This window comes from Motacilla alba, chromosome 1 (assembly GCF_015832195.1).
Source record: "Motacilla alba alba isolate MOTALB_02 chromosome 1, Motacilla_alba_V1.0_pri, whole genome shotgun sequence".
In the NCBI taxonomy this organism is placed as follows: Eukaryota; Metazoa; Chordata; class Aves; order Passeriformes; family Motacillidae; genus Motacilla; species Motacilla alba.
In genome coordinates this window covers 2,059,126-2,085,458 of record NC_052016.1, presented here as the reverse complement: position 1 = coordinate 2,085,458, position 26,333 = coordinate 2,059,126, and the positions used below count along the sequence as shown (strand labels likewise).

Here is a 26,333-nt window from a genome sequence, read left to right as displayed (position 1 = left end):
TTTATAAAACCGAACAGACACCAGTAAATAGTGCAGTAACATTTAATTAACTCGCTCCAGCACAGAGACAATTACATCAACTACAAAAATGCAGAAAATTTTGCAGCATCCACAACACAAACCAGGTCCTGCATTCTCACCCACCATCCCAGAGTGGAAAAATCTGTCCAGACTAATTGAGTGAGTGCTCCTCATTCTTTTGAGCAGGGCTGTGCCTGCTCATGCATTTCTGTTGGTTTATTTCTCTGTATATTTTTACCTCGTCCCCTCCCTTCACTTCTCCCTGCTCCTGCTCAGGATTTATGAGGGCAGTGCAGGTAATTCCAACAGAAATGGGAAGGCTGCACAGTAATTAAAATGAATTTGGTTTATATGGGTTTATATTTGGTCAGGGTGCAGCATCCCACAAGTCGGGATTTATGTGAAAAGAAGGGACTAAACCTTAATTATCCTCTGCCTCAGTCCCCAAAAACCCCACACCTGAGAGTGGAAGCGGGCTGTATATTGCATTTCTGCAGTGTGGAACAGGGTGCCATTCAGCAGCACACTGCCAGCAGCCCAAATTCAAATTGCACCCCTCAGTTGCCAACAATTTGACCCTCAGCCTCTCTGCTGTGCTGGCACAAGTTTGTAAGGCTGCACGCTGAATTTGGGGCAAGGAACTGCTTTCAACCAAACCAAACACCAGGGATGGGAAATGGGAAATGGCTGGAACTCCTGAGCATGATAACAGATGATTAAAATGTAAATATCACCCAGGTTGTTTAGAGGAAAAAAATACATAAATTTAAACACCCTATTTTATGCAGGATTACCTGGTTTTAGTCATTCTAATCTTAGCAGAGGGGATTAAAGGAAGCTGCTGGGCATTCTGTGTGCAGAACAGAGCATTCCCACAAGGAGTTAATGCAGGCAAAGTGCTGCCTTTTAAATTCACACTCCAGAGGATTTCACAACAGCTCCCTGGGGCAGACAAGCCCTTATTTCCTCGGAAGGGCTTGAAACAGGATCTGAGAAATCCAAGGTCCTGTGTATATGGAAACATAGAGGCACAGAAAGGTGAGTCAACTAAAATATTGAGCTAGACAGATGGAAAACCACCTCTTAATCAGAGCAACCATGTGGGGCTTAATTTAATTCGCTGGCACCAGAACTTGGAGTGTTTCAATGGAACTTTCTTAAATATTCTTTACTGAAACATTCTATTCTACTCTTAGATATTCTTCCCTTAAATATTCTATTCCTGTGTGAACAGGAGAGAAGTTTTTGAGTCAGGGGATTTATTTACCTGTGGTAAACTTTTGATTTGCTTGACACAGTGAGAGGAGCCACAAGTGTCAGGGGAAGCTGCATGGGTGATTTTTCCAGGAGAATGATATCCGTGACTGTGGGAGGGTATTTGCAGGCAGCTGGGAAAGGTAAGCAATTTTCCCTGCCCTCAAAGTTCTCCTCTCTCACAGTGTGCCCTACCCCACCTCCCGGGGCTGGTGGAGAGCCTGCCCACTGAGTTGGGAAACATTCTCCTAATTAACGAAATCCACTACGTAGCTGGAACTCGGAAAAAAAAAACACGTAGGAGAAAGATTTTGCAGAATGCTGTGGGCTCAAGGGTTCCGCCAGCCCGAGCTGCCCACGAGCAAATGCAAAAAAATGGAATATGAAATCAGTTAGCTGGGGTTTAACCCTGCTTTTCAAGCAAAGACTGAGCTTTGTGACAGAGGCAGCAAAGCAAAATTCTGAGGGCTTTGAACTTTTTCTGAACCTTCTCAATTTTTGAAATAAGTAGACCAGTCATGGCAGTGTGTGAGTAAAGACTGATTGGTGTGCATTAAAGGCAATCAGTATCAAAAATAACTCCTGGAGGAAATAGGATTCCTTAAGATATCAGACACGACAGCAACAAGGTTTGTTCGTAACAATACTTTGAAATCAAACTATGCAGACAATCCAAAAGCTATCATAAATTATCTATATTATGTGCTTAGGCTTATAGCTTTAAAAATATGACAGTGGGGCGCTGCAGGTGTAATCCACTTGTAAATTAAAATTTTTATTTAGAGGTTCTCCCAGACTGATTTAACAACAGAACTACCTCTCTCCATAAACAGAATTTGTATGCCATTCCTTATGTCATTTAAGGAAAAATTAATGAAAAGAGAGGCATCAGAGCGTTATGGGACTACAGATAGTCTAAATTTAGGGTCAAAAGGAGGTTTTTAAACATCCAACCTGAAATGTTAAGAGGAAACTGGAAATTATTGTAGACCCAGCGAGGCAAAGTTTAGTAAAGCAAAGTGAGGACTGAAGGCACCATCAGAAAACAGAGGTGACTTTGTTCCATCACTGCAGTGTATTTATTCCAATAAATACTGATAACAAATACTCCAGTATCACACTGGTTTTGATTCCAGTACGACACACATGAGAAATGAAATATCTTTGTAAAGCACCACCCTTTCTTTGGTCTGACGCTGCCTTGCATGGAAATATTTTCATCATCACTGGTGCTTGTTCTTAACCTCAAAAAGATGGTTTATGTCATTAATATGATCACAAACTTTGTAGGAAAAATCAGGGATAATAGAGAAAGGGATTGAAGGATGATAAACTATGAACCTTTGAAAGACATAGGGAGACATAAGGAAAAAATGATCAGAGGCTTCTGAAAAATGAATTTTTTGTATTGATTAGTAGGTCACCATTTCAAAACCAACACCAGATTTTTGTCCACGTGAGCTTTGCAAAACTGTTTGGTTTCCCAGTTTTTCAGTAACTCAATTCAGTTGTTTCTTCTTTACCATTATTTTTTCAGTTACATGGCTTAAATGAAAGAGCAAAACTCATGAAAAAAATTATTGTGGACCAGATAAAAGAAATTTCCTGCACTATTTTTTTCTCTAAGAACTGTCTGGCTTGAGAGTCACACCGAGGGAGATGGAAAGGGACAGAATGTGTTTCCTCATAATGTCATATCAGTAGGAAACCACTTCTGAGTAGGAGTGAACACCCTCAAGATGCAGAAAAAAAACTATACAGGCATCAGAATTTATGTTAACATTGTTAATAAAAATATAGCAGCTGCTCTTGTCTTGGTTTACTTGGCACAGAAACAGCACAGAATGGAGGAATGATTTTATTTAACACAGGACAATAAAAAGTGGTCAAGGTACAAACCATTTTTAGATGAAACTAATCTTGGCAATGTTTGAACATCAAACCTACATGAAGAGATTGGTGTAAATGTCCGATTTCCCTTTGAGCAAAGAAAAATTCCCAAACATTTCCAAGGAACCTAGCAAACATCACATTTTGTTGCCTTTTTATCAGACCAACAAGAAACACTCCAGATCTGGCTACAAACTACAAATTTATCAATGAACTGGGTGTGTTAAATATTAGATAGATACGCTCTTACAACACAGGAAAAGTTGCATCTTTGTCAAAAAAGATCATTTTAGTCCCGAGAAAGAGGAAGAAAACTTGAATTCAAGGTCACAAACGTTATGCAAATACCACGGTGTGGGTCAGGTTGGGAGGGACCTCAGTGGCTCATCTGGTGCCGCCTCCCAGAGCACGGGATTTTGTTCCAGCCAGATGTGGAATATCCCCACGAGGGAGCTCCACGCCCTCCCTGGGTGATCTGTTCCAGTGGTTTGCACTTTTGTCTTTGCTGCCGTGGGGATCTCGTGTTACAAGGACAGCGGGACACCTTGTTCAGGGGTAAAACTGAGCAAAAACTCCCCTTTGGGAGCCAAATCCAAAGAATGCTGAAGTTAGGAAAGGAAAACGCCCATATCAAGTATTTCCCATCACAGTTGTGCCAGCTGGAGAAGGAAGCTCATTCCCCGTGGGCAGCCTCAGCAGAGAAGCTGTTCATGGCTATCTACTGATAATGCACCGAATAAAACTTGTTAATCTCAGGGACAAACAGATTTCCCACTGTCCCACAAACGCAGCAGCACCTGAGTGCTTTGCACCTGAAAGCACAACCTCCTGCACAAAGGCACTTCAGAGGCTCAGCAGGAAAGTTTTGTCAAAATCAGTGTTTTCTTGGGTGTACACCGTGACACTCTTCAGTTTAGGTCGCAGAGACATTGTTAATGTTGGTCCAATTCTACTTTTTTCACCTTTAATTAAAACTCATTTTGCCTTTAATTAAAATGTCTACACCTGTAATTACACTTGATTACAGTGTTCAGAATAAAGAGCAGGATGCACGAGAGCCAAACCAGCTATATTAAAAAGTCTGGTGTATTATTGCTATTGTATCCACAGACTCTGCCTCTAATTTTCTGCAGAAGTGGATTTTTTCTTGTTTTCTTTTTGAGTAGATTTAATACTATTTAAAAACTGTGAAATACAATAACCATCATGATAACACCAGCGTATTGAGGAAAACACCCTAGAAACAATAAAAGTCTCCCTTTTTCTGTAAAGATTCCTACAAATCCTGATTTAAACTTAAAATTCTTATCCCTGAAAGGGAAGAAAACCCTGCCATTAAAAACAATTTGTTAAAATCTGCACCTGCTGAGGCCCTGATCTTAGAAAAAAAAAAACCTCAGCAGAAGTTCTCATGACATCACCTCTTCACTCACTGTCTTTCCATATTAGTAATAGCTGTCAATACAAAGAAAAATCCAGGAAAACCAGGAATGAAGGGCAAAAACCAGGTGTAAGGCCTTGTTGAAGTGCTTCAGGCAGGTGGGGCTTAGCAAAGCTCAGGTGCAGGTGAACTGAAATCCGAATTATCTCCTAGACTTGGAATATTCCCCCACAGAATCCGTGTGGAAGGTGAGGCAGGAACGATCTGCTGCTCCCAGCTGCGGGTGCTCCTTCCCCAGTGTGATTGCAAAATTCCTCCCTGCATCTCCCTACAAAGCAGCATTCTTCCCATTCACACGTGGCACCAGCAATCCAGTGCTCTCAAATTTGCTTCCTGGGGCCATTGCCCAAAAGTTTTAGCCATATTACATTTCTGTCAGTTTCTCTTGTAGGAATAGCAGTCAAGATTACAGTCTCCTCAATGACATGAACTTTTTTTTTGGTTGGTTCGTGATTTTTTTTTTTTAGGTTTTTTTTGGTTTTTTTTAATTACTGGATACCTTTTTTAAGTATCTGTGGCCATATTTTCCAAACATTTACACTTTGCCAGAAGCCACGAGCTGTTCCATTTTCAACACTGTAAGAGTCCTGTGATCACCACCCCATATCTGCTGAGGGTGCACAACCATATCTGCCTCACCTTTCTTATAACTGAACTCCATGCCAGGGCTGTAAAACCTCTTTCCACACGGAAAGCCAAAGCCACCATCAGCAGGAGTGCAATTCCAGCCACTGACACCAGCGTGGGATCCCACTGAACTGGGCTGCTTCCATTTTCCTGTTCTTCTCAGGATGCAGCTCTGGAATTGGCACAGCGGCTAAATTGATGAGAAAATGGATGGAAAGGGAAAAAAAAAAGGAAAAAAAAAGGGGAATTTGCAGCTGAAAGAGTTGGTTCTTGGGGGGAACGATATGGAGAGAATTCAGTTTTCTGCTCAACTGGATGCAGGTCAGTAATAAAGGAAGCCACAGGAATGTAAACCAGTGAGAAATAGTCCCACTGGTATTTTGTTACTCTGAACAGATACAACAACAGCAAACTTCATTAAAAAAAAAAAAAAGAAGAAAAAAAAACCTCTTCTGGCCCATTCTCCGTGGTTTTCCACCTCCCTCCTCTTCCCTGCGTTAGCAAAGATCTGCCAGATCAGCTGCTCTGAGAGCCACTCCCTGCCCGGCTTTCTGCCAGCGCTCTGGATGAGATTTTAGGGTTCCAGGAGCCCGTGAGCAGATCAGCTGAGGGATCTCGGGCAGATTTTGGGAGGAGGATGGCAACAGCAGCTGGGAGGAGCTGCTGCACTTTCTCATACAGATCTGGAAGACAAACTCTGCCCAGTAGCCTCAAGCATCAGTGTCAAAGCCTGACTGTTCTTCCCTGATGCCCGTGCTGATCCCACTGATTAAAACACGTGGGTGCTGCCGTAATTCCAGGCTGAAAAAAGCCAGTGGGAAAGTGGGAAAACGTGCAGGAGTCTCTGTGCCAGCTCCGTGGTGTCAGACAGGCACCAGGCACATGACTGGCTTTGTAGTCTTTGTGCTTCCAGCTACTAAAATTACCCCTCTGGAAATGTTCCCCTACCAGAAGGGGAAGTACTGGGAAGCTTCCCAGAGAAATGATGGTCTGGTATTCCAAGTGGGACTCTCCTCACGTTGTAACAGTTCAATCCAAACTCCTACAGCCAACCTTTTCCCCTGAAACAGGAACTCCTGGCATCCCTAAAGACAGAGGGAAAGGCAGGAAGAGTAGTGTTTATGGTGGACATTAAATAATCCGTGGTCAAGGAACTTTATTAAAGTTATTCCAGCCAGGATTTAATACCACTGGAACAAAATATCACAAGTTATAATTATTCTAATTGACCAACGCCAGTATCCACAATATCCCAAGGACCAGAGGCAAAACCACCAGAGGGAAAGCTGTGGGAGAGACTTTGAAATCCTCCTGTCCATAATGGCACAGCCTCCCCTTGTCTGTTCATCCCACCTGAACACCCACATCCCACCTGAGCCTCTCACATCCCCTTCCTGGTTTTTATACTTTATTTGAACCTCCCACACTGCCCTTTCCTTGTCTCCACATCCCACCTGAACCTCTCACATCCCCTTCCCATTTTTTATATTCTATTTGAACCTTCCATATTGCCCTTTCCTTGTCTCCACATCCCACCTGAATGTCCACATCCCCTTTCCTTGTCTCCCATCCCACCTGAACCTCTCACATCCCATTTCCCTTTCTTATATTTTATTGGAACCTCTGACATTGCCCTTTCTTTGTCTCCACATCCCACCTGAACCTCTCACATCCCCTTCCTGGTTTTTATATTTTATTTGAACCTCTGGCACTGCCCTTTCCTTGTCTCCACATTCCACCTGAATGTCCATATCCCCTTTCCTTGTCTCCCATCCCACCTGCACATCCACATCCCCTTCCTGGTTTTCATATTTTATTGGAACCTCCCACAGTGCCCTTTCCTTGTCTCCCATCCCACCTGAGCACCCACAACTCTCCCCCCTTCCCTCTGCACCCCGGCCACCCTCTCATCCCTCTGTTTGTACTTCTGTCAGCTCAGGCTCACCCCCACTTTTTTTACCATCCTTCACCCCAAACACAGGCACCTTTGAAGGCCACGGAGAGCTGGAAGGATCCTGGGAGGATCTGCAGCCAAGCACAGACCACACACATCGATTTGCTGCTTCCAGACTGGCGAGTGTCCTGTGCAACCAGAAATTGTGATTTCTCTCAAGAATTAATTGATAGCAGCAAGTCCTTGCTCTACTTGAATTACTCCTTAAACCACTCTTCATTTGGATAGAGCACTCACAGCCTAATTTCTAGACACCTTCCCAAGCAGGCAGGCTCAGAAACAGAGGCTGGACTGTGAGAAGACAAAGCAAATTAAGAAGGAAATGTGTGTTTTGTATAATTAGAATTACAGCTATCCCCTTTACTACCTACAAATGCTCTCAGGGGTGAGTGCATGGCTTTAGGACAGCAGCAGTAAACAGAGCACTCTCTCTGCTGGGAACACCTCCTATCTCCATTCAACCCACTTCTTACTTAAATAACCACACAAGTATATCGTGCCTGGAGGGAAACTCAGTGCATGTTGGGATTTGCATGTATTTCATGGGAAAAAAAGGAGTGAAAAAGGGAGGAGAGTGAGTGAGAAATAGGTGCATTTGCCTTCAGGACAGAGTTTCCATTTTTTCTCTTTGGTTATGCAATTTAAGATATTTTTTATTATTATTTATTTTTTAAATGGTGCTTTGTCACTGATTCCAGTCTCTTCAGCAAAAATCTGTTTGCGTCAGCATGGACTTCACAGGAGGGCAACAAAGCAGCTATTCTTCACTTCTAAAGACACATCCAGCCCCAGAAAGAGCCCACTCCTGCCCAAACACCCCCAGCCTATGCACCCGTCTTTGCAGCTCAGCAATCCTGAATTTTGCCCCCCAACAAGGGCACAAGTGCCATCTCTGTGTTGGTCACACAAAGGTATTTATTCCTTTTAAAGCTCTGATGAGGGTCAGGGCGTTGGTGTGGAGAGAAGGGAAAAGGAGTGTGAGCATGCAGTTTATTTAATTTTTTTAATCTACCAGCCAGTGTAACAGACTGAGAGCTTTTTGTATCTCCCTTGGCAGAGCAAGGATCCAGGGTTAGTACTTCCCAGCCCTTTCTCTAAAGAGCTGATTTGGTTTTTTAGAGGTTTTTTTTTTGATTGTAAAGCCTCCCCTTCCCTCCAGTGTCACCCCCTAGACAGCTCTCCTGTGCCTGACTTGCATGCAGGCAGCACAGAGGTTCATTCTGGGCATGAGAAAGGACAATCACCCTCAAGAAAACTCTGCTCACACAACTCCACAACTCCCAAAAGCCACGAAACACGGCCCTTCTTCGTTCTCTCATCCCTGGGCATCTCCCTGCTTGCTTTCTGCACGTGGCTGCACGAAACAACACACTGAGAGTGTGAATCCAAAAATCTGGGTTTGACTGATGGCAAATCTGCACTCTGAGCATCAACACTTCTCCCTGTCCAGGAAACAGAGCCCAGGTTCTGTGCAATAATCACTAATTAGTGAGCAGCCCTGGTACCAGAGCACAGAATATCACTAATTAGTGAATGGCCCAGGTAGCAGAGCACAGATTCTGTGCAATAATCACTAATTAGTGAACAGCCCGGGTACCAGAGCACAGATTCTGTGCAATAATCACTAATTAGTGAACAGCCCTGGTACCAGAGCACAGATTCTGTGCAATAATCACTAATTAGTGAACAGCCATGGTAGTAGAGCACAGATTCTGTGCAATAATCACTAATTAGTGAACAGCCCTGGTAGCAGGGCACAGAATATCACTAATTAGTGAATGGCCCAGGTACCAGGGCACAGATTCTGTGCAATAATCACTAATTAGTGAACAGCCCTGGTAGCAGAACACAAATTCTGTGCAATAATCACTAATTAGTGAACAGCCCGGGTACCAGAGCACAGATTCTGTGCAATAATCACTAATTAGTGAATGGCCCAGGTAACAGCACAGATCCTGTGCAATAATCACTAATTAGTGAACAGCCCAGGTGCCAGAGCACAGATTCTGTGCAATAATCACTAATTAGTGAACAGCCCTGGTACCAGAGCACAGAATATCACTAATTAGTGAATGGCCCAGGTACCAGGGCACAGATTCTGTGCAATAATCACTAATTAGTGAACAGCCCGGGTACCAGAGCACAGATTCTGTGCAATAATCACTAATTAGTGAACAGCCCGGGTAACAGAGCCCAGGTTCTGTGCAATAATCACTAATTAGTGAGCAGCCCTGGTACCAGAGCACAGAATATCACTAATTAGTGAATGGCCCAGGTAGCAGAGCACAGATTCTGTGCAATAATCACTAATTAGTGAACAGCCCTGGTACCAGAGCACAGATTCTGTGCAATAATCACTAATTAGTGAACAGCCATGGTAGTAGAGCACAGATTCTGTGCAATAATCACTAATTAGTGAACAGCCCAAGAAACAGAGCACAGAATATCACTAATTAGTGAATGGCCCAGGTACCAGGGCACAGATTCTGTGCAATAATCACTAATTAGTGAATGGCCCAGGTACCAGGGCACAGATTCTGTGCAATAATCACTAATTAGTGAACAGCCCTGGTAGCAGAGCACAGATTCTGTGCAATAATCATTAATTATTGAACAGTCCTGCAGCCAGCCACAGCCTGCCATCAGTTCAGCACAGCAGGCTCAGCTTGTCTCCTCTCACCTATTCTTTTAGCTCTATTTCCAATGTGCCTCGTTGCCCCTCAGTGCCCTGTTTCCCCCTGGTTTTGAATCCCTTCCTTGGTGCTGGGAACGTTGGTTCTGTTCTGGGGAGGAGAAGGTTGTGTGGAGACCTCAGAGCAGCTTCCAGTGCCTGGAGGGGCTGCAGGGAAACCAGAGAGGGACAATTCATCAGGAGCTGGAGTGACAGGAGAAGGGGGAATGGGTACAAACTGAAAGAGAGTAGGGTTAGTTGAGATATTCGGAAGGAATTCTTCTTTGTGAGGGTGGGGAAGCCCTGGCACAGAGCAGCTGTGGCTGCCTCTGGATTCCTGGAAGTGTCCAAGGCCAGGTTGGACGAAGCTTTGAGCAACCTGGGGTGGTGGAAGGTGTCCCTGCTCATAGCAGCGGGGTGGGACTGGATGATTTTGAAGGTCCCTTTCAGCCCAAACCATTCCATGAGAACCAGGAACAGGATATGAGGCCTCAGGCTGTGCCAGGGGAGGCTCAGGTTGGACATCAGGAAGAATTCCTTCCCAGAAAGGGTGGTCAGGAATCGGAAGAGCTGCCCAGGGAGGTTTGGAGGTGTCCAAGGAAGGCCTGGAGGTGGCACTCAGAGCTCTGGGCTGAGGACAAGGTGGGGATTGGTCACAGTTTGGACTCAGTGATCTCAGAGGTCTTTCCAAGCCTAAAAGGACTCTGATTTTGCATTCACTGAACATGAAAAGACACAAATCCTGGAGACTGCCAGGTTGCCCTGTGCTGGGGGAGGCACTGGCATGAGCACGTGGCTTGAGGGGAAGGCAGGCAGAGCTGGCTGCTGGCTGCCCTCCTTACCAACACCCTGCACCTCAATCCCCACGCCACAGCTCGGGCAAACGAGCCACAGCTTGTGCTGCCTCCTTCCTTCAGCCTCCAGCACCCAGCACAGCACTCCCAAGGCTCAGGGGGGCAGCAGAAGGGTGGGAATCTGCAGAAAATGAGCATCACTTCTTTCTCCTAATTTTAACTCCTCATTCTACTCTTTTTGGTTTTTCTCATCTTTTTTTTTTCTTTTTTTTTTTTTTCTTGGATACCTTAAAAACCTTCTAGAATGGAAACCTGCAAGTAAAACAGAAAAACACAGGAAAGACACAGCACTCGAGTGCTGTCACCCTCAAGCGACAGCAAAGATATCAGGACTGAAAAACTTGGCTTCAAATGAAATAAACTTCCAAACCCAACAGTTTTTCTTGCTTTTCATATCAGCTGCTCTGCAGACGTTGCACCCAACAATCAGCTTTGCAAAAGTGTCAGCAGCTAACCAGGCACTACCTGGCCAACACAGCTCCTGGATAAAGCAGGAATGCAAGGGCATTACACCCCAAATGTTGATGGAATTCTCACTCTGGGGGTGACACTGAAATCTCCAGGACACTTTCTGCTCAGATATTGGGAATTTAGCAGCAGTGAGCTCGGACTCGTTGGATGAGGGATCCAATGTTTCAGCCATCACCAGCTGCACAGGAGAGCTGGGAAGAGAGTTTTTATAAGGGTATGTGGTGACAGGACAAGGGGGGATGGCTCTAAACTGAAAGAAAGTAGGGTTAGGTTTGGTATTAAAAAGAAATTTATTTTCTGTGAGGGGCACAGGGTGCCCAGAGCAGCTGGGGCTGCCCCTGGATCCCTGGCAGTGCCCAAGGCCAGGCTGGACACTGGGGCTGGAGCAGCCTGGGACAGTAGAAGGTGTCCCTGCCATGACAGGGGTGGAGCTGGGTGGTTTTTAAGGCCCTTTGCAAACAGAGCCATTCTGAGATTTAAGATTCTGCTGCAGAATCCTGTCTGAAGTGACATGGCACCAGTACAGATGCAGAACAGCCCTGCAGTACCCAGGAGGGAAAATAAATCCAAAAAAGATTTCTCAAAGCATCTTAGGGCAAGAAACGTCCTTTCCAACTGTGGCTGCACTGATTTTTTAACAGCTTCCTGCCATGAACAGTGCAAAATCAATTCTCAAGACAATCAAGTCAAGTTGATGAGAAACATGATAGAAATGAATATAAATGGTTTTTCTCTCCTTATCCTGCTGCCACCATGAGACTTTGGGTTTGCTGCATGGCAAAAGCCCCTATTTGGAAAGAAACCTTGGTAATTTCAGAGATTCAAGTCATTTGGCTGCATGTCTGCCTCCAAAAGTGCTTTTCAAGCAGAGCTTTGCTGTGCATCCTGGTGAGGATGAGCAGATCCTCCTCCAGTGTTCATCTCCTTTTACAGATGAGGCTGACCACGAGAGGGCCAAGAATACAAGGGTTAAACGGTTTCCAACAGGTACACCCAAAATCAGTAATAAATATCAGGCCAAAAGGAATCAGGAGCGACATGATTATCACTGTAAACAGCACCAAGGAAACCTCATCACTGGCTAAGAATTCACAAAGGCATTTGTGAATATTTGCATGGGGTACCTATGGATTGGATATGACACTTGGATGGGTGGTATTTATTCCGTTCCTGGTTTTCCAGATGAGAAATTGAGACATCTTTGTGTATGCAGAACAAATCACTGACAACCTGGCAGGGAATTCAGTTGTTGAAATAAATCCAGCTGTTACCTGAATGTTAACTTCAGGCAATCTCTGGAACAATAAAACAGTGCAGAAATGTGGCTGGCTAGACTGGCTGGTGGGTTTCTGCAAAAACACTCACTTTTCATAGTGCCACAGTTAAATAATTTTAGAAAGCATAGTTACACTTGATACAGCCAATTCTCCTGAGAGAACTCAGCACAGAAACCATGAAAGATTCAATCTCTTTTGCTTTCTGTTATTACCAATAATAAGCTACAGAATAAATATTTTAGAATGCTACCCCACGTTCCTCTAATTTGGGATGTTCCAAAGGATGAGAGTTAATCTTATTGCTTTTGGGGCAAATCTAAGAGATTTGAAGGGGAAAAAAAAAAGTTTGATATCTTAATGAAGGAACAGTAAAGAATAACACTGGCAGAGAAAGGGTTCTGTACCTTGATGCTCCTTTACTTCAGAGCCCAGTGTGCCACAGACAGCATTCAATTAAATAATAGCCTTAGCAATAAACAATGACAATACACAGAACACCACACAACATCACTCCTTTGGCTCAAAGTTAATTCCAGTTTGTGACTGAAGAGCTGTTATGCAAACCAAGAAATCCTTCACGTCCTACAGCTGAAAAAGGCAGGGAACAGATTGGCAGAGGAAATTTAAGATTGCACATCCCTTGCGGAGTGGTTTTATTTCTTGTGCAGTTTGAAAACAGCATCAGTACAACTTTGGTATTCACCTGGAAAAGGCTTAGCTGGGAGAGCAGTCACTGCTTGTCCAAGGGAAGCTCTGTCTGAAAAGGCAGCAATTTCCAACATCTCCAAACAAAACCATTTGAAACAAAAAGCAAACAGAATCATTTGTTCTGGATTTTTTTTTTCCCCCATGGTGCAGCACACCCAAGATACAGTTGTGTTCTCATAGGGATGTTAATAACAGGAGTAATAATAAAATCATGCTGGGAGATGATGAGGCACCACAGCAAGGGCTGTGGAGAAACTCACAATCCTGTCTCAAAGAAAGAGATCTTCTCTGGGAAGATCATATTCGGAGAGCTTTCTACTGCCTGGCCTAACCAAAGCCTTCCCAGTGGTTACATTTTCCTCTCCTGAACATTATTTAAGGTCATTTTTACAGGAAAAACAATCATCCACTGGAAGAACCTTCCCAGAGTTGTATCACTGGAGGTTTAAAAGATGCAATTAGACAGGTTAATGATGATTTTATGATTCTATCACCTCACCTATGCTCCCTTTCCCCAGAAAAAGGCTGGACTAGATCAATCATCTTTTGAGGTGCCTTCCAGCCTGGGCTGTTCCATGATTTTGGGGATACTGAGAGATTGAAGAGGGACATTTCTATGTGAAAACCAGCATGCAAACACTTCCTGTGGGATCATTCCTTCTAAAATCACCTGGAATCAGCCACTGCCAGAAAGGCAAGATCCTGTTGCCTGGATGAGGTTACTGAGGCCAGCTAACACGGGAGGGATGCCAAACCCCATAAGAGCACAGAAAACCAGGGGATTGTTTTAGGATGGGGATTTTGTGAAGCCAGAGAGGTCTCTAAAGGTTGGTTTATTCTGAGTGCTACTCTGATCAAACAGGAAATTATGTGTTGAAATGATGCAGGTTGATTCGATGCAGCACAAACGCCACTGTCAGTAGTATCAACATGGACAAGATGGACTCTGCTAAGGTAAAAAACCTCTCCCTCCCCAGTTAAAATCCTAATCACCATTTACATCTGTCTCAACAAAACTCTGATTGTGTAAAAATTCTGTGTTTACCACAACAACTCGACCTAGGAGCTCTCCATTTCACAGAATTTGCTTTCCTTCCCTTTTTTTTCCCCCCTGACAAAAGATAATGTGACTTTACCAATTAGGCAAACACAGGGGGGGAAAAGAAGTTTCAAGCAAACAAACAATATATTTCATGAATAAAACCTGGGTTTCTCTTTCCCATTGGTTTGGTGTGAAACAGAAGCATTTGTGGGCAGGACAGCTGAGGAGACACTGAACTAGCTCAAGCCAGTGGTGAAATAATCCAGGAACTGTACTCAGGATATTGGGAGGCTAAAAAGTTACAGGATCTCACAGTAGTTGTGTGAAAAGTACCTAAGGAAGACAGAAGTGAGCAGGGAATGAAAAATTCTCTTTCCCACACTGCTAAAAGGTACCTTTCCTTCTGACATGCATCCTTGTCCCATCAAATACTGGTCCCTCCCATGCAGGTATTTCACAGACCTGCTGACATTTAATTAAAAGTAGTTCTGCTCCTCTGACACACAAATTCTGTCACCAGAAACCCCTTTGCTACCCCTGTCCTGCAGCTTCACACAAAGCCTGGTATTCCAAGGCTCTGGACACAGCCATGGCACCAAGAAAAGCACTGGAGGTTAATTTTAATATCCAGACATTTATGCTTTGGGAGAATTTGTTGTAGAGATTGTAAGGCAACCTTTAGGGGTCAAGTAGTCCATGTTAATAGAGACTTTCAAAGCTGAAGTCATTCCTACTCATATTTCTGCTAAAACATAGAACTTTTTCATAAATACAATAAGCACAGACAGGATTTTTACAACAACCAATCCATCCCCACTGTCAGACACAGCAGCTGCTTTATCCTCAGGGAAAAAAAAACAAACCTTCAGTTCTGTGGCTCACTCTGCTGCCCCAAAAGACCTTGTTCTTCAGCCACAGCAGGGTTTGCCCTTCGGGATTTCAAGCAACAACATTTTATATATATATATATATATATATATATATTTAGTTTATTCCTTTTTGCTACCAGCTCGTTTTCCCTGTGGGGAATAACACCATCTTCTTGACATGCAAAAGTCCAGACTGCACATCCATGGATGGAGAATGAAATGAAGGAGTTCTGTCAGCACAGACTTGTTTGACCCAACCCAGGATCTGCATCCCCATGCAAACCTGGCCCGTTATACACTGGGGCACACTGACTCCACGTGGCAGGACACAGAATATGCTTCAGACATTCCTTTTTCTTTTTCTTGTGCTTCACACAACCTCGTGTGTGGCTGTGAACTCTGGAAATAAATTTTGGGAACAAAAGGAACAGAATCCATTTTTTTTTTTCCATGAGAGGCGGTGACATGGGGATGAAAGGATTCATGAATTGTGTTGGTAACAGTGTTTTTCACACAAATACTCACCAAGAACACACAGTAAAATACAAAGGCTATATATATATATACACACACACATATATATATATATGTATATATATATAAAAAGAATGCTTTCTCAAATGTTTATTACAGGCTGAAATAAGTCTAATTGAAAAAAAAATTCACATCCTGAACTTCATCAAAGGGGACTGATTGCTCTTCAGGCCTTTTAGCTAAAAGCAAGATTAAAAGAGCAGGTTTGAAAAATTACATAAAACTGTATCACATTCTTCTTCCAGTTTGTAATTGATTTGATTGAAACTTGACTAGAAGACCATAAAAGTTTGCTTCAGCATTAGACCAGCTCTCTGGCTCAAGCAGCACTATCACTGTCTGATGGGTACAGGGTTTTTCCCATGACTAAAATGGAAATAATCGGTACTATTTTCTTCCACACCACACTCATGCCCACCCCAAAACCCCAAATTCCACCTACTTTACAGATGTTGTTAGATACAAGACCTAAAGAAGATGAGAAACAAAGACTGTAGTGTTACATTTTAGTTAAACGGTATGCTCTGTCTCACCCCTCGAAAATGTAGGGTTTATTCCAAGCTGTGATCCTCCCCTGCAGTACCATGGATCTGTAACCCCAAGTCTTATTCCTTGCCCACTTTGAATCTCCCTCTTAAGCTGTGTGAGGAAGACCAGACTCTCTCTTGGCCCCTTTTCTCCCTAGGCTCTCCCTCCCTCCCCCTTCCCTCTCAGAAACCATGCTGCTCCCAGGGGTGGGACCCCCAATAAACCCTCATCTAATGAACACCCTCAGAAGCCGTGTGGAGTCTCATCTAATGAACAACCTCAGAAGCTGTGTGGAGTCTCATCACCCTCAGAAGCCGTGTGGAGCCTCCTTGCCTGCCTGCTGCTACCAGCCAACATACAGCAACAAAAGGCAATTCTTGTCTTTTGCCCCTTTGTGTCTTCACGTTTCAGTCTCTACCAGCTGACCACGAGGACATTCCACCCGCTGTGAACGAGGTCTTCAGATGCCATTTCCAGACTTGGAAAGAAGGGACGTGGTATGGCTCAAAGGGTTTTTGTACATCACAACTGCCGCAAAATTTAGGATTTCCCTGCTTTGGTTGAGGTGTGTGATGATGCACCTGTCAAATCTCAAAATTAGTGCACAACTGCAAGGGGGTGCTAAATTTGTGGTGAGATTTTTTTTTTTCCCCTTTCTGTTATTTTTTAAGACAGTGCAAGGTCTGGAGACAGCGTGAGAATCTCAGACCGGGGCGTTGCAGGGTGCCAATTTCAGCTTAAATTTCATCGTACAGACATTTTCCCATCTCTGTTTGGTATCCAGCAAACAATCCCAGTAGAAATTTCCCAAAGGTCCGTGTGTTTTTCTGTGTCTCTGAGTACTGTCCACGTCAGCACTTCCCCAAGTATAAATTAGTAGCTGTACATCTGCTGCTGCTGCTGCTCTGTCTGAACGGGCTGCTGGCCCGGCTGCTGCGGCGTGGCCGGCGCCGGCGGCTGCAGCACATCAGTCTGAGGCACTGACCTCCAGCTCAGGGGGTGCTGTTCTGTCATCTGGTTCCCCAGGGGAGCAATGGAGTTCACCAGGGTGGTCAGGTTTATGAAATGGGCCACGGACTGGGGGTTGGGTGCCTCGGGCTGCGGCGGGAGCTGGATGTCGCTCTGGCGGTTGTGCAGCACGGCCGAGCCGCTGACCGTGTCGAAGGTGACCGTCAGGATGGAGTTGTCCAGCTGCAGCTGGCGCTCCGGGGCGCCCAGGTGGCCCACGGCCACGGGCTGCAGGTTGGTGAAGTGGGTGCCAGCTGCCGTGGTGATGGGGGTGACGGTGATGTTGGTGAGTCCCACCGAGCTGGAGGGGGCCGTGACGTTCGGGTCACTGAGGGTCACCACCACCTGAGGAGAAACACAAAGGTGACCTCTGTGGTTGTGATATTTTGTGAAAATCCCTTTGCTAGGATTTTCTTCTCCTGAGAAGCTGAAGGGCCTCAGCTTCAAGTGTAAACAATTTGTTATCTGCTGCTGTGGGATGCAGCAGGTGCTTCCTCCATTGGTCAGTGTGGGATGTTTCTCTTGGTGGCCAATCCAGGAGGCAGCAGCTCTCGGACTCTCTGGGAGTCACAGAACTTTGTTATTCATTCCTTTCTATTCCTGTCTCGCCTTCTGATAAATCTTACTCTCTGTTCTCTGTAGTGTAGTTACAGTGTGGTCTTTTTTAATGTAATATATATCATAATAAATAAACCAGCCTTCTGAAATGGAGTCAGGATCTCTCCTTCCCTTCACCAAATCCTGACTGCCCTGAAGACCCACGGCAATAGACCTCGGCTTCGTAGATTCTGAGTGCCCACCAAATAGCAGGGAAGTGCTGGTGGGCTCACGTGGTGCCAGCAAGAGAAGTCACACACAGATGGGATTGTAGGAAACTTGGAATGTACCAACTTCCACGTGTAGAAGTAAGATGGTGATGGGAGAGAGGGATATGCAACATTCAGAACAAACAGACAAATTAACTTTCATTGTTTTAACCCCAGCTTCAGCCAGTGATATCTAGCAAGCAAACTGATGCTGACACCAGAGGGAATAAAACAAACATGAGGAGCTTATTGGTCCAACTTCTTAGGTATTTAAACCCATCTTTGTTTTACCACAATTTATCCAATCAGCTTCAAATGTTCCAACCACTCTTTTGTGATGTTTTTTTAACCAAAAGAAGGGTTATCCCTCTAAGCAATGCTACCCATCACCCTCCTCCTGCAGCTCACCTGTTGGATGCTCTGAACAGCTGAATTAGTCTCATCTCCAACATTCCCTGTGAATTCACCTTCCTTTTCTGTGTATTCACTGAAGGCAGGGTCCTCAGGCACTTGAGCTTCCTCCTCCTCACCTGACTTTTGTTTTATTTTCTGGCCACATTTAGGAGTCTTTACGTGCTGCTTCCCTTCTGGTAGTTCACCCTGTTCCAGGGCTAGTTCCGGCTGGAGCAACACATTTCCAAACAAAACATCAAGTCCTTTTGCTTAGTGAAGTTCCAAGTAAGAGACAATCACCTGAAGCTGGTTTATTGTCAGTTCTCAAGCAGAGAAACAAACTTTAGCAAAATCCTGACTCCAGGGATTGAGACCTCACCCTGTAATTATATTCTGCCTGTTATACAACCAAGCAGATCAGCAGCTTGTGGCTGCTTGGACATGTTCCACTGGGGCTGACTCTCTAAAAAAGCACCTTCCTCACCCATCAGCCCACACCCAGCTGTGTTCTGTACCCAGCAAGTGCTGTCCCACCTCACCCTGCAGCAGGCCTGGAACTCACCTGAACAATCCCAATTGAGGAGGCATCAATGGTGGTTGTCCCTGGCAGCGGCTCTAAATCATCAATCCTCACTGAGAGAATCTGAACACAAAGAGGTGTCAGCTGCAGCACTGCAAAGCACAGTCCAACAGCACAGCATTTCCCCAATAAACCCCATCACCAAGCAAAAGTGATGTAATCTAACACTTTACACGTAGTATTTAACACAGGGAGTTAACTGTGGTTTTTTAAAATAACCTTTTGGCATATCACCTTTTCCCTCTTGCAGAAATCCAGCAAAATTTAAACACAGTAAAAGAACATGTCCATTTTCATATTCTAGACAGAACATAACCCTCTGGGATGTGATGAATTCTACAGAAAGCAACATGTTTAGAAAAAAAAAAGTATTATGTGAGCATTTCAATTTATAAACCTATCAACTGTGTCCTATTTCATTATTTTTAGATGAATCTACATATCTCAGCTCATCAAAGAATAGAGACAAACTGCCCTCTGGATTTCAGATATGTAGCTGCATTTTAAATCCCCAAATCAATAAACAAAGCATTTTGTTGACTTCCTTCACAGTCATCATGATAAAACAGCAAAGCAATGCCAATGAAAAATTGGTAGTTAAAAAGATTTTAAAAAGCATCAAAGGGAACAGACAAGCCTTAATCAAACCTAAACAAGAAATGCTGAGGAGAAACACAATATTTAGAACACAGAAAAAACTCTGCTGGGGTCAGACAAAACATCCCTGTAATCCAGATTCTCTCCAGTCAGCATTTATCTTTAATACTGAGAATAATTTTGCATCATCAGCAGATGCTGCCATCACCTCTCTATTCACCACTCCTTTCAGATCACTTCTGAATACAGACAACACAATGGGGAAAAAGAATCCATTATACTCACTAATGGATGGAGACAAAACATGAAAAAACATATATTTAAGCCAGGGTAGAAAAAGAAAATATATTTAAATAACCAGAAGAACTTCATTTTTAGGGACTGAGAATCAGATAGTGAAATGGCTGATTAGTTAAATCCATGTTTCACAGACACTACTTAAAATTGGGCCCAAAAGAACAGGAAAAAAAAAAAAAAAGAGAGAGAGGGAAACACAGTAATTCCTTTCAAGTCACCAAAGGCCATAAACATTAAAAAAAAATAAAATTAAAAATTCCACAATCCACCACTCAAACTCACTCACCTCTGGGTGTTTACGCCTCATGTGTCGACTCATGGACGCCCTGGTGGAAACCTTTGTGCCACACAGCTGACAGCTCTGGGCTTCCACCTTGTCATGGGTGAGCTGGATGTGCTTCTGCAGCATGTAATCAGTGACATACTTCTTATCACACACTGAACACGTCCACTGTTTTCCTACTGGTGGCAGAGGGAAGGAAGGAAACCCAGTGGATGAGCATCAGATTGCCAACGCCTCAACGAGAGCAATAATTTATGTTTGGTAACAGGATGTGCAATGTTAGTTCCAGTCTAAATCAAAATTAAGGAGCAAAATTAAGGTATTTTTGCTGGATACTGCTTTTTAGAGGGTTTACCTGTATGAATCAACTTGTGAGTCTCCATTGTGTTTCTCTCGCTGAACGTCTTGCCACAGAGCTCACACATGAAATCTTTGATTCCTGCATGAAAAGCACATTTGGCACCTGTGAAAGCAGCCTGAAGGTATCTGGGACAATTCTGAGTTTTGTTTTAGTGACATAAAAAAAATAAAAATCACAGACAAAAAAAAAAAAAGGCAAAAGCCCCACTTCACCAGCTATTTTTAGCTAAGTCATTCCACTATATCCAGCAGAAAATAAATCCCAGCGAAACTGATGTAGGAAGTAAAATTTTGTTTTGGGAAATCACAACCTGAAAACTAACTTAAAACAAACCCAACACTGTAGAGCTACCCTAGACCAAGAACCTCAAAAAAAAAAAGCAAAACTTGAAACCAACTAAACTGCATTTATTTGTAGAACACCCAGTCCTGGTTGAGGACAGGACAAAATCTCACTTTTCAAAGAGCAGAAGATGCATGTTTTATTAGTTTTTGTCATACCATCTGACTGCTCTAGGTAAGAGTTCTCCAAGGAAAGAATTTAACTGATTCAGTGCAACTCCTGTCCCTCTTTGGAGGCCTCACCTGTGTGTCTCTTGTAATGCTTCAGCATGTTGACTTTCTGTGCAAATTTTCGGTGACATTCCTTGCACTCGTATTCCTTAATCCCCTTGTGCAGCTTCATGTGGTGACGAAGGGCATGCTTTGTCTTCATTCCTGTGAGGCAGAAGGCACAGGACACTTAGTCCATCACTCCCACCTTCAGGGCAGAACTCAGGCTCATGTTGTTCACCTTAACAGCTTTATTTTATATTTGCTGCAAGTCCACAGTTGCGTATTTTTAATTGTTTATGTAGCAACGCACTTCATCATTATTATTTTAATTCCAGAAAAGAAAAAAGCTCTGGAAAACATCTGAGTAATCACTGATGGAGAAACAGCAGGGACAAGCAAAGATAAAACATCCTTAGAGGTGTCAGACTTACTACTGTCTTTCACTAAAATACCAGCTCAGATTTGTTCAAGTTATAACATGAGAAATTAAAAAAGTCAAAGTGACTTTGACTCTTAAGGCTCTTACAGAGAGAAAATACTCTATTTTCAAGCCTGTAAACAGCTCAGAATGAAAAAAATCAACTTGCATTCCCTTTTGTGCTGCAAATCAGGCATTCCTCAACTTGACAGAAACAAATGCTGCTAAAATCAGTGTTGTGTTATAGCCCATGAAACCAAACTGTACAAAATTAGGGCAGCTCATGGAACAACAATGCTCCTGATGGATACATTTTCTACCTCTGAAAAATGCAGGATTTACAGCACTGCCACGATTCTCAGCATGGCAGTTGTTTTAATTCAGATATTCACCTGCTACTCAGTATCACAATGAATGGAAAACAAGGCATCAGACATACCTTTGCCACACTCTGCACACAAGTATTCTCGGATATTATCATGGACTCGCATATGTTCTTTTAACATGTCTTTTCTAGCAAATGATTTGCCACATTGCTCACAAGCATGACTTTTTACACCTTGAAAATAAATTTAAAAGACAACGTGAACAAAAAAAAAATGTTAATGAGTAATGTGCACCTCCTAAAAATTGATTAAAGTGGTGAATTAGAGGGTAACAGCCCACCTATGCTGACAAGCACACCTTTCATGGATATTGTAGCCCAAATTATATTAGAAGACTTTGAAGAGAGAGAAAAGCTGGCTTTTTGTGTGAGAAAAAAAGGGTAAAGCCTGAGGTAGGAGAAGACTGAATAGCATGAAATAGTAATGAGCTGTTAAAAATGATTTTGCAATAGCAGGTTTCAGCCTGTGCAATGGCGAGAAGGTGGCATGGATAAGAATTTGGGGAAGAACAGAATACAGAATTAGGTGAATCCTGCACACATATTAACTATCAATTTGGATTGTGTGTTCAGATCAAATCTCTTCATTAATACTCCCTGCTTTAGAAAACTGGTTTACTCTAAAATAATAAATGTTATATTTGTCTTGTTGTAACGTAGAGAGAAAATTCTCTAGCGAAAAAAAAAAAAAAGGCAGGCACTGGCAACAGAAATTTCTCTTTGGTATTGATAATAATAAAGAAACAACATTTTTACCTGTATGTATAAGCTTATGTCTTTCCAGATTTCCTATACTGTTAAAGATCCTGCCACAGATTTCACATGGATGGATATATCTGAAACCAAAGAGACCAAAAACTGTGATTCTTCTCTCGAGGCAGAGGTGACTCTCAGGCATCTCTGTCACTAAGTGTATTCCACTTGCTAATACTAATTACTCCAAAGGATCCTTGAAGCACAAGTTTTTCTAAATGAGCCTTAAGAAACCCCCAAGTTGACTGCAAGCTTGGAGCAGCCTGGCATTGCTATACACTCATTTTTTTTTTCAAAACCATTTATTAAAATCATTGATTTGCACTTTGCAAAGCCCAAACTGATGCTGGCTCATCAATCCGTGTGAAGCCAATCACCAGCGACGCGCATTTCAAGCTCGTAACAAACATCTGAACCCCTCATTTCAGTTATTTCAGCACAGCCAAATTCCCTAAGGGCACCCCAGGTGGCAGAACCATCAGAACTCCAAGCAGCCAGCCCTTCCCAGTGGAAGGAGCCTTACTTCTGCACGTTGGGGTCGGGCAGGTTCTCCCTGTGGATGACCATGTGCGCGTGGTACGTGGCCTTCAAGGCGAAGCGCCGGTTGCAGATGCTGCAGCCATAACCCTTCTCCTTGTGCACGTCCATGATGTGCTTCAGGTACTCCTTCCCTCTGCCAAAGGTCAGCTGGGGAATGAACCAATAGTGAATGGAAAGGGGAAAAACAGTCCTCGGGCACGGCAATGAACGGGTAACATCCAGCAGACCTAAACATCCCCTGTACCACTAAAATCCTGTGTGCCACTGCATGAAAAACCTGTGACAGCTGGGTTTAGGCCTGAAACTCTTTGGACATTACAAGCACGCTGCTCCAGACTATAAATTCACTCAATTTCTCTAGATGGAGACAGTGTTTCCACTTCTGCACAAGAAGAGGACCTTGAATTGTTTGTGCACTGAGGAACAGCCAGGTTTAACCTCCAGCAGCTCACCTAGAGTTCTGCGAGCAGTTTTGGTCACCACAGTACAGGGATGATATTAAACTACTGGAGAATGTCCAAAGGAGGGCTACAAAGATGGAGAAGGGTCTGTAGGGGAAGCTTTGTGAGAGCCACTGAGGGCACTTGGTCTGTTCAGCCTGGAGGAGACTGAGGGGACACCTCACTGCAGTTATGACTTCCTCATGGGGCAGAGGAGGGGCAGGCACTGATCTCTGCTCTGTGGTGACACTGACAGGACTTGGGGAAATGGCCTGAAGTTGTGTCAGGCAGGTTTGGGCTGGATATTAGGAAAAGGTTCCTCCCCCAGAGGATGGTGGAGGACTGAACAGGCTCCCCAGGTTCTGGCCACTGCAGCAAGACAGAGCTCAAGGAGTGTTTGGACAATACTCTCAGGCACATGGTGGGATTCCAGGGGCTGCACAGAGCCAGGAGCTGGACTCAGTGACCCCTGAGGGTCCCTTCTAGCTCAGCTTACTCTGTAAGAGTGATTCTGTAAGAGTGAGGACATCACAGATGGAGAAAATGCCTGCTCTAGGGGGCTCTAGGGGCAGGGTGAGCTCCTGCCTGCACCAGCAGCTTTGGCAGCAGCTCTTGAAGGGCTGGAATTCCCAGGCACTGCAGGGCAGTGACTCTGGCTCAGCTCCTGGAGGTGCTGCAGCTATGGCAGACAGGTGCTGCACTACTGAGCTCCAGATGTGCACATCCAGATGTGCTCCACACATCCATATATGCTCCAGCATGCCAGGGTGAAGTGTCATAATGACATGGTCTTTTGCTCCAATTCTGGAACTAGTCAGGGCATTTCTAACAGCACTGCACAGCTTGGTGAAGATGTACTTCAAGACCAAGGAAACCAGATTTTTTTAAGAGCTCAGAAAAGAGATTTCTCCAAGAGTTATCTGTATTTGTTCTCCCTCTGGCTGTTTATTGTCCCCATCTCCCATCAAATCCTGTTTCCCAGAGCTGTGCCCCTTACACAACTGTTTACTTCACAAACACCTGCAAAAGCACTAAAAAACCCCGAAATCTCCAAAAAGATCTTTCTGATTCGAATGGCCCAGCTGCCCTCACTTGGAAGCACACAATTTTATATAGGTTATGCACCCATGAAGTGTGAGGCAAGAAAATCAGCACAGTGAAAGCAAGAACACGATGAACTGCTGTGACACCACAAATTCATGTTTACTGACACAGAATTAAAAATCAGTTTGCACTGACAACCATCTCCCAAGATAAGAAAACTGAACTATTATTATCTCCAGGTTTTAAAATGAAGAAAAATTAAGAACTTTCACCACATAAAGTGTGGGCTGTGAAATAAGCTCTGATTTCCAGAGGTCAATTCAGTGATTTCCTTTAAAGAACCTTCTGACCTCATAGAAATTAATCAATTTGTGGACTCTATCGAAAAGAAATGCTGCCACCATTTAAAGTTGCACATAATTAAAAGGTAGTTTGAGATGTGAATGTTCCTTTATTGATCCTTCCTCCTGTTTTGCTTGTTTTCTTCCTCACAGGAAAAAGTGAATGTGTCTGTCTTTCCTTTTTTAAGTGTTTATCATCCCCCTTACTGGACACCACCTCAATTCTTATGGAATTGCCTCAGTTCACAGATTAGAGGTAACATCACTGCAGAAGACAGCAGACCTGAGAACTTGCCTTCTCTTCGAGAGCTTTAATGTTATTTAAAATTCTGAATGATTTATAGATACCTCCACCCCCTCCCACATCCCAAAACAAGTTAATTTGAAAGTATTTAAAGCTACCTGGCACCTTTTGCAGCTATACTTGTGAGGCTCTGAATCTGCACTTTCATCAGAGTTGTCATCATTTTCCTCGGATGAGATTCCAATTTTACCAATGAACTCTTCCCTCTGGTGATCATCCATCAGGGCTATGTCCTGTGTAGAGTAAAGGGAAAGAATATTTTGTTTTAATAGATTAAACTTCTTCAAAAATTAAGGCCTGGTCACCTTTTGCTTCCATGCAGACTGCTTTGCATTAACTGCTGTAATATTATTTATTTAAATATCCTCCTGCTTCATTCAATCCAGAGTTTCTCTGTCCATATAAGGAATAACTTATTCAAACAACTAATTTTTATTTTTCTGCATATAAAAGGAATTTTAATGTGAAGACACTCAGCTGGTACAATATTACATCAATAAAAGCATCTTTATGAGCACCGCTGGGTGATACAATTCCCTTTTAATTTCATTGAATTCCTTACAATTCAGTGTTGACAAAACAATCTGCCTTCTCTAATTGATTATTAACACAATACCTTAAAATGGACATGAATATGATCTCTCAACACATCCACCCTGAAAAATTTACGTCCACAGATCTCACAGGTGTATTTCTTGTCTCCATGTGTTAGAAGGTGTTTGTTCATGTTGCTCCTACATGAAAATACCTAAAAGGAAAAGAGAAGGAAGGAAGGATTTTTGGATCATGTCCAGCAAGGCTACAGTTCTTTAAACCTTTTCAGTGGAGAGCACAGAACACATTTACTGTCTTTTTTTATTCCTTCTGGCCAGGAACATGCAGGAGCTCCTGTTAGCCTCAGAACTGCTGGCATGGCAAAATCCAGGGGCAGAGCTCCAAGGAACTGATTGAAACTAGCCATTTGTCACGGGTGGACTTCCAAGAAAAAAAGCTGCAGCAGAATTACACAGAATAGAATTTGAAACATTTAGACAGTGTCTTTTGAATCACAAATGTTCCATCTATCTCTAAAAAGATATAGCCACAAA

The 26,333-nt window shown here is 43.5% G+C and overlaps 1 protein-coding gene and 1 long non-coding RNA gene across 10 annotated transcripts in view; one reads left to right on the top strand and one right to left on the bottom strand.

Annotated features, from left to right (window-relative positions):
- The first annotated feature begins 965 nt into the window (after positions 1-965).
- LOC119702727 lies at positions 966-11,463 on the top strand. Of its 2 annotated transcripts, XR_005257431.1 has the most exons (4): positions 966-1,059; positions 5,397-5,554; positions 7,886-8,098; positions 10,956-11,463. It is a non-coding gene; the product is annotated as an uncharacterized LOC119702727 (long non-coding RNA). The 2 variants fall into 2 exon arrangements; XR_005257432.1 differs by lacking the exon at positions 5,397-5,554 and having other exon boundaries at positions 998-1,059; positions 7,215-8,098.
- Positions 11,464-12,831: 1,368 nt separating this feature from the next.
- Positions 12,832-26,333, bottom strand: part of PRDM15 (PR/SET domain 15) — a 35,790-nt gene continuing 22,288 nt past the window's right edge. For 6 of the 8 annotated variants that reach the window (XM_038142839.1, XM_038142846.1, XM_038142857.1 and 3 more), the window contains 11 exons: positions 25,862-25,993; positions 25,344-25,478; positions 23,100-23,263; positions 22,580-22,659; positions 21,878-21,997; positions 21,051-21,182; positions 20,461-20,544; positions 20,109-20,284; positions 18,911-18,991; positions 18,364-18,576; positions 17,015-17,494 (listed from right to left, as the gene is read on the bottom strand). In XM_038142839.1, coding sequence (XP_037998767.1) covers positions 17,015-17,494; positions 18,364-18,576; positions 18,911-18,991; positions 20,109-20,284; positions 20,461-20,544; positions 21,051-21,182; positions 21,878-21,997; positions 22,580-22,659; positions 23,100-23,263; positions 25,344-25,478; positions 25,862-25,993 — 1,797 coding nt within the window. Of the gene's footprint in view, positions 17,495-18,363; positions 18,577-18,910; positions 18,992-20,108; positions 20,285-20,460; positions 20,545-21,050; positions 21,183-21,877; positions 21,998-22,579; positions 22,660-23,099; positions 23,264-25,343; positions 25,479-25,861; positions 25,994-26,333 lie in introns of all 8 variants that reach the window. The other 2 variants (XM_038142829.1, XM_038142818.1) reach the window with 2 other exon arrangements.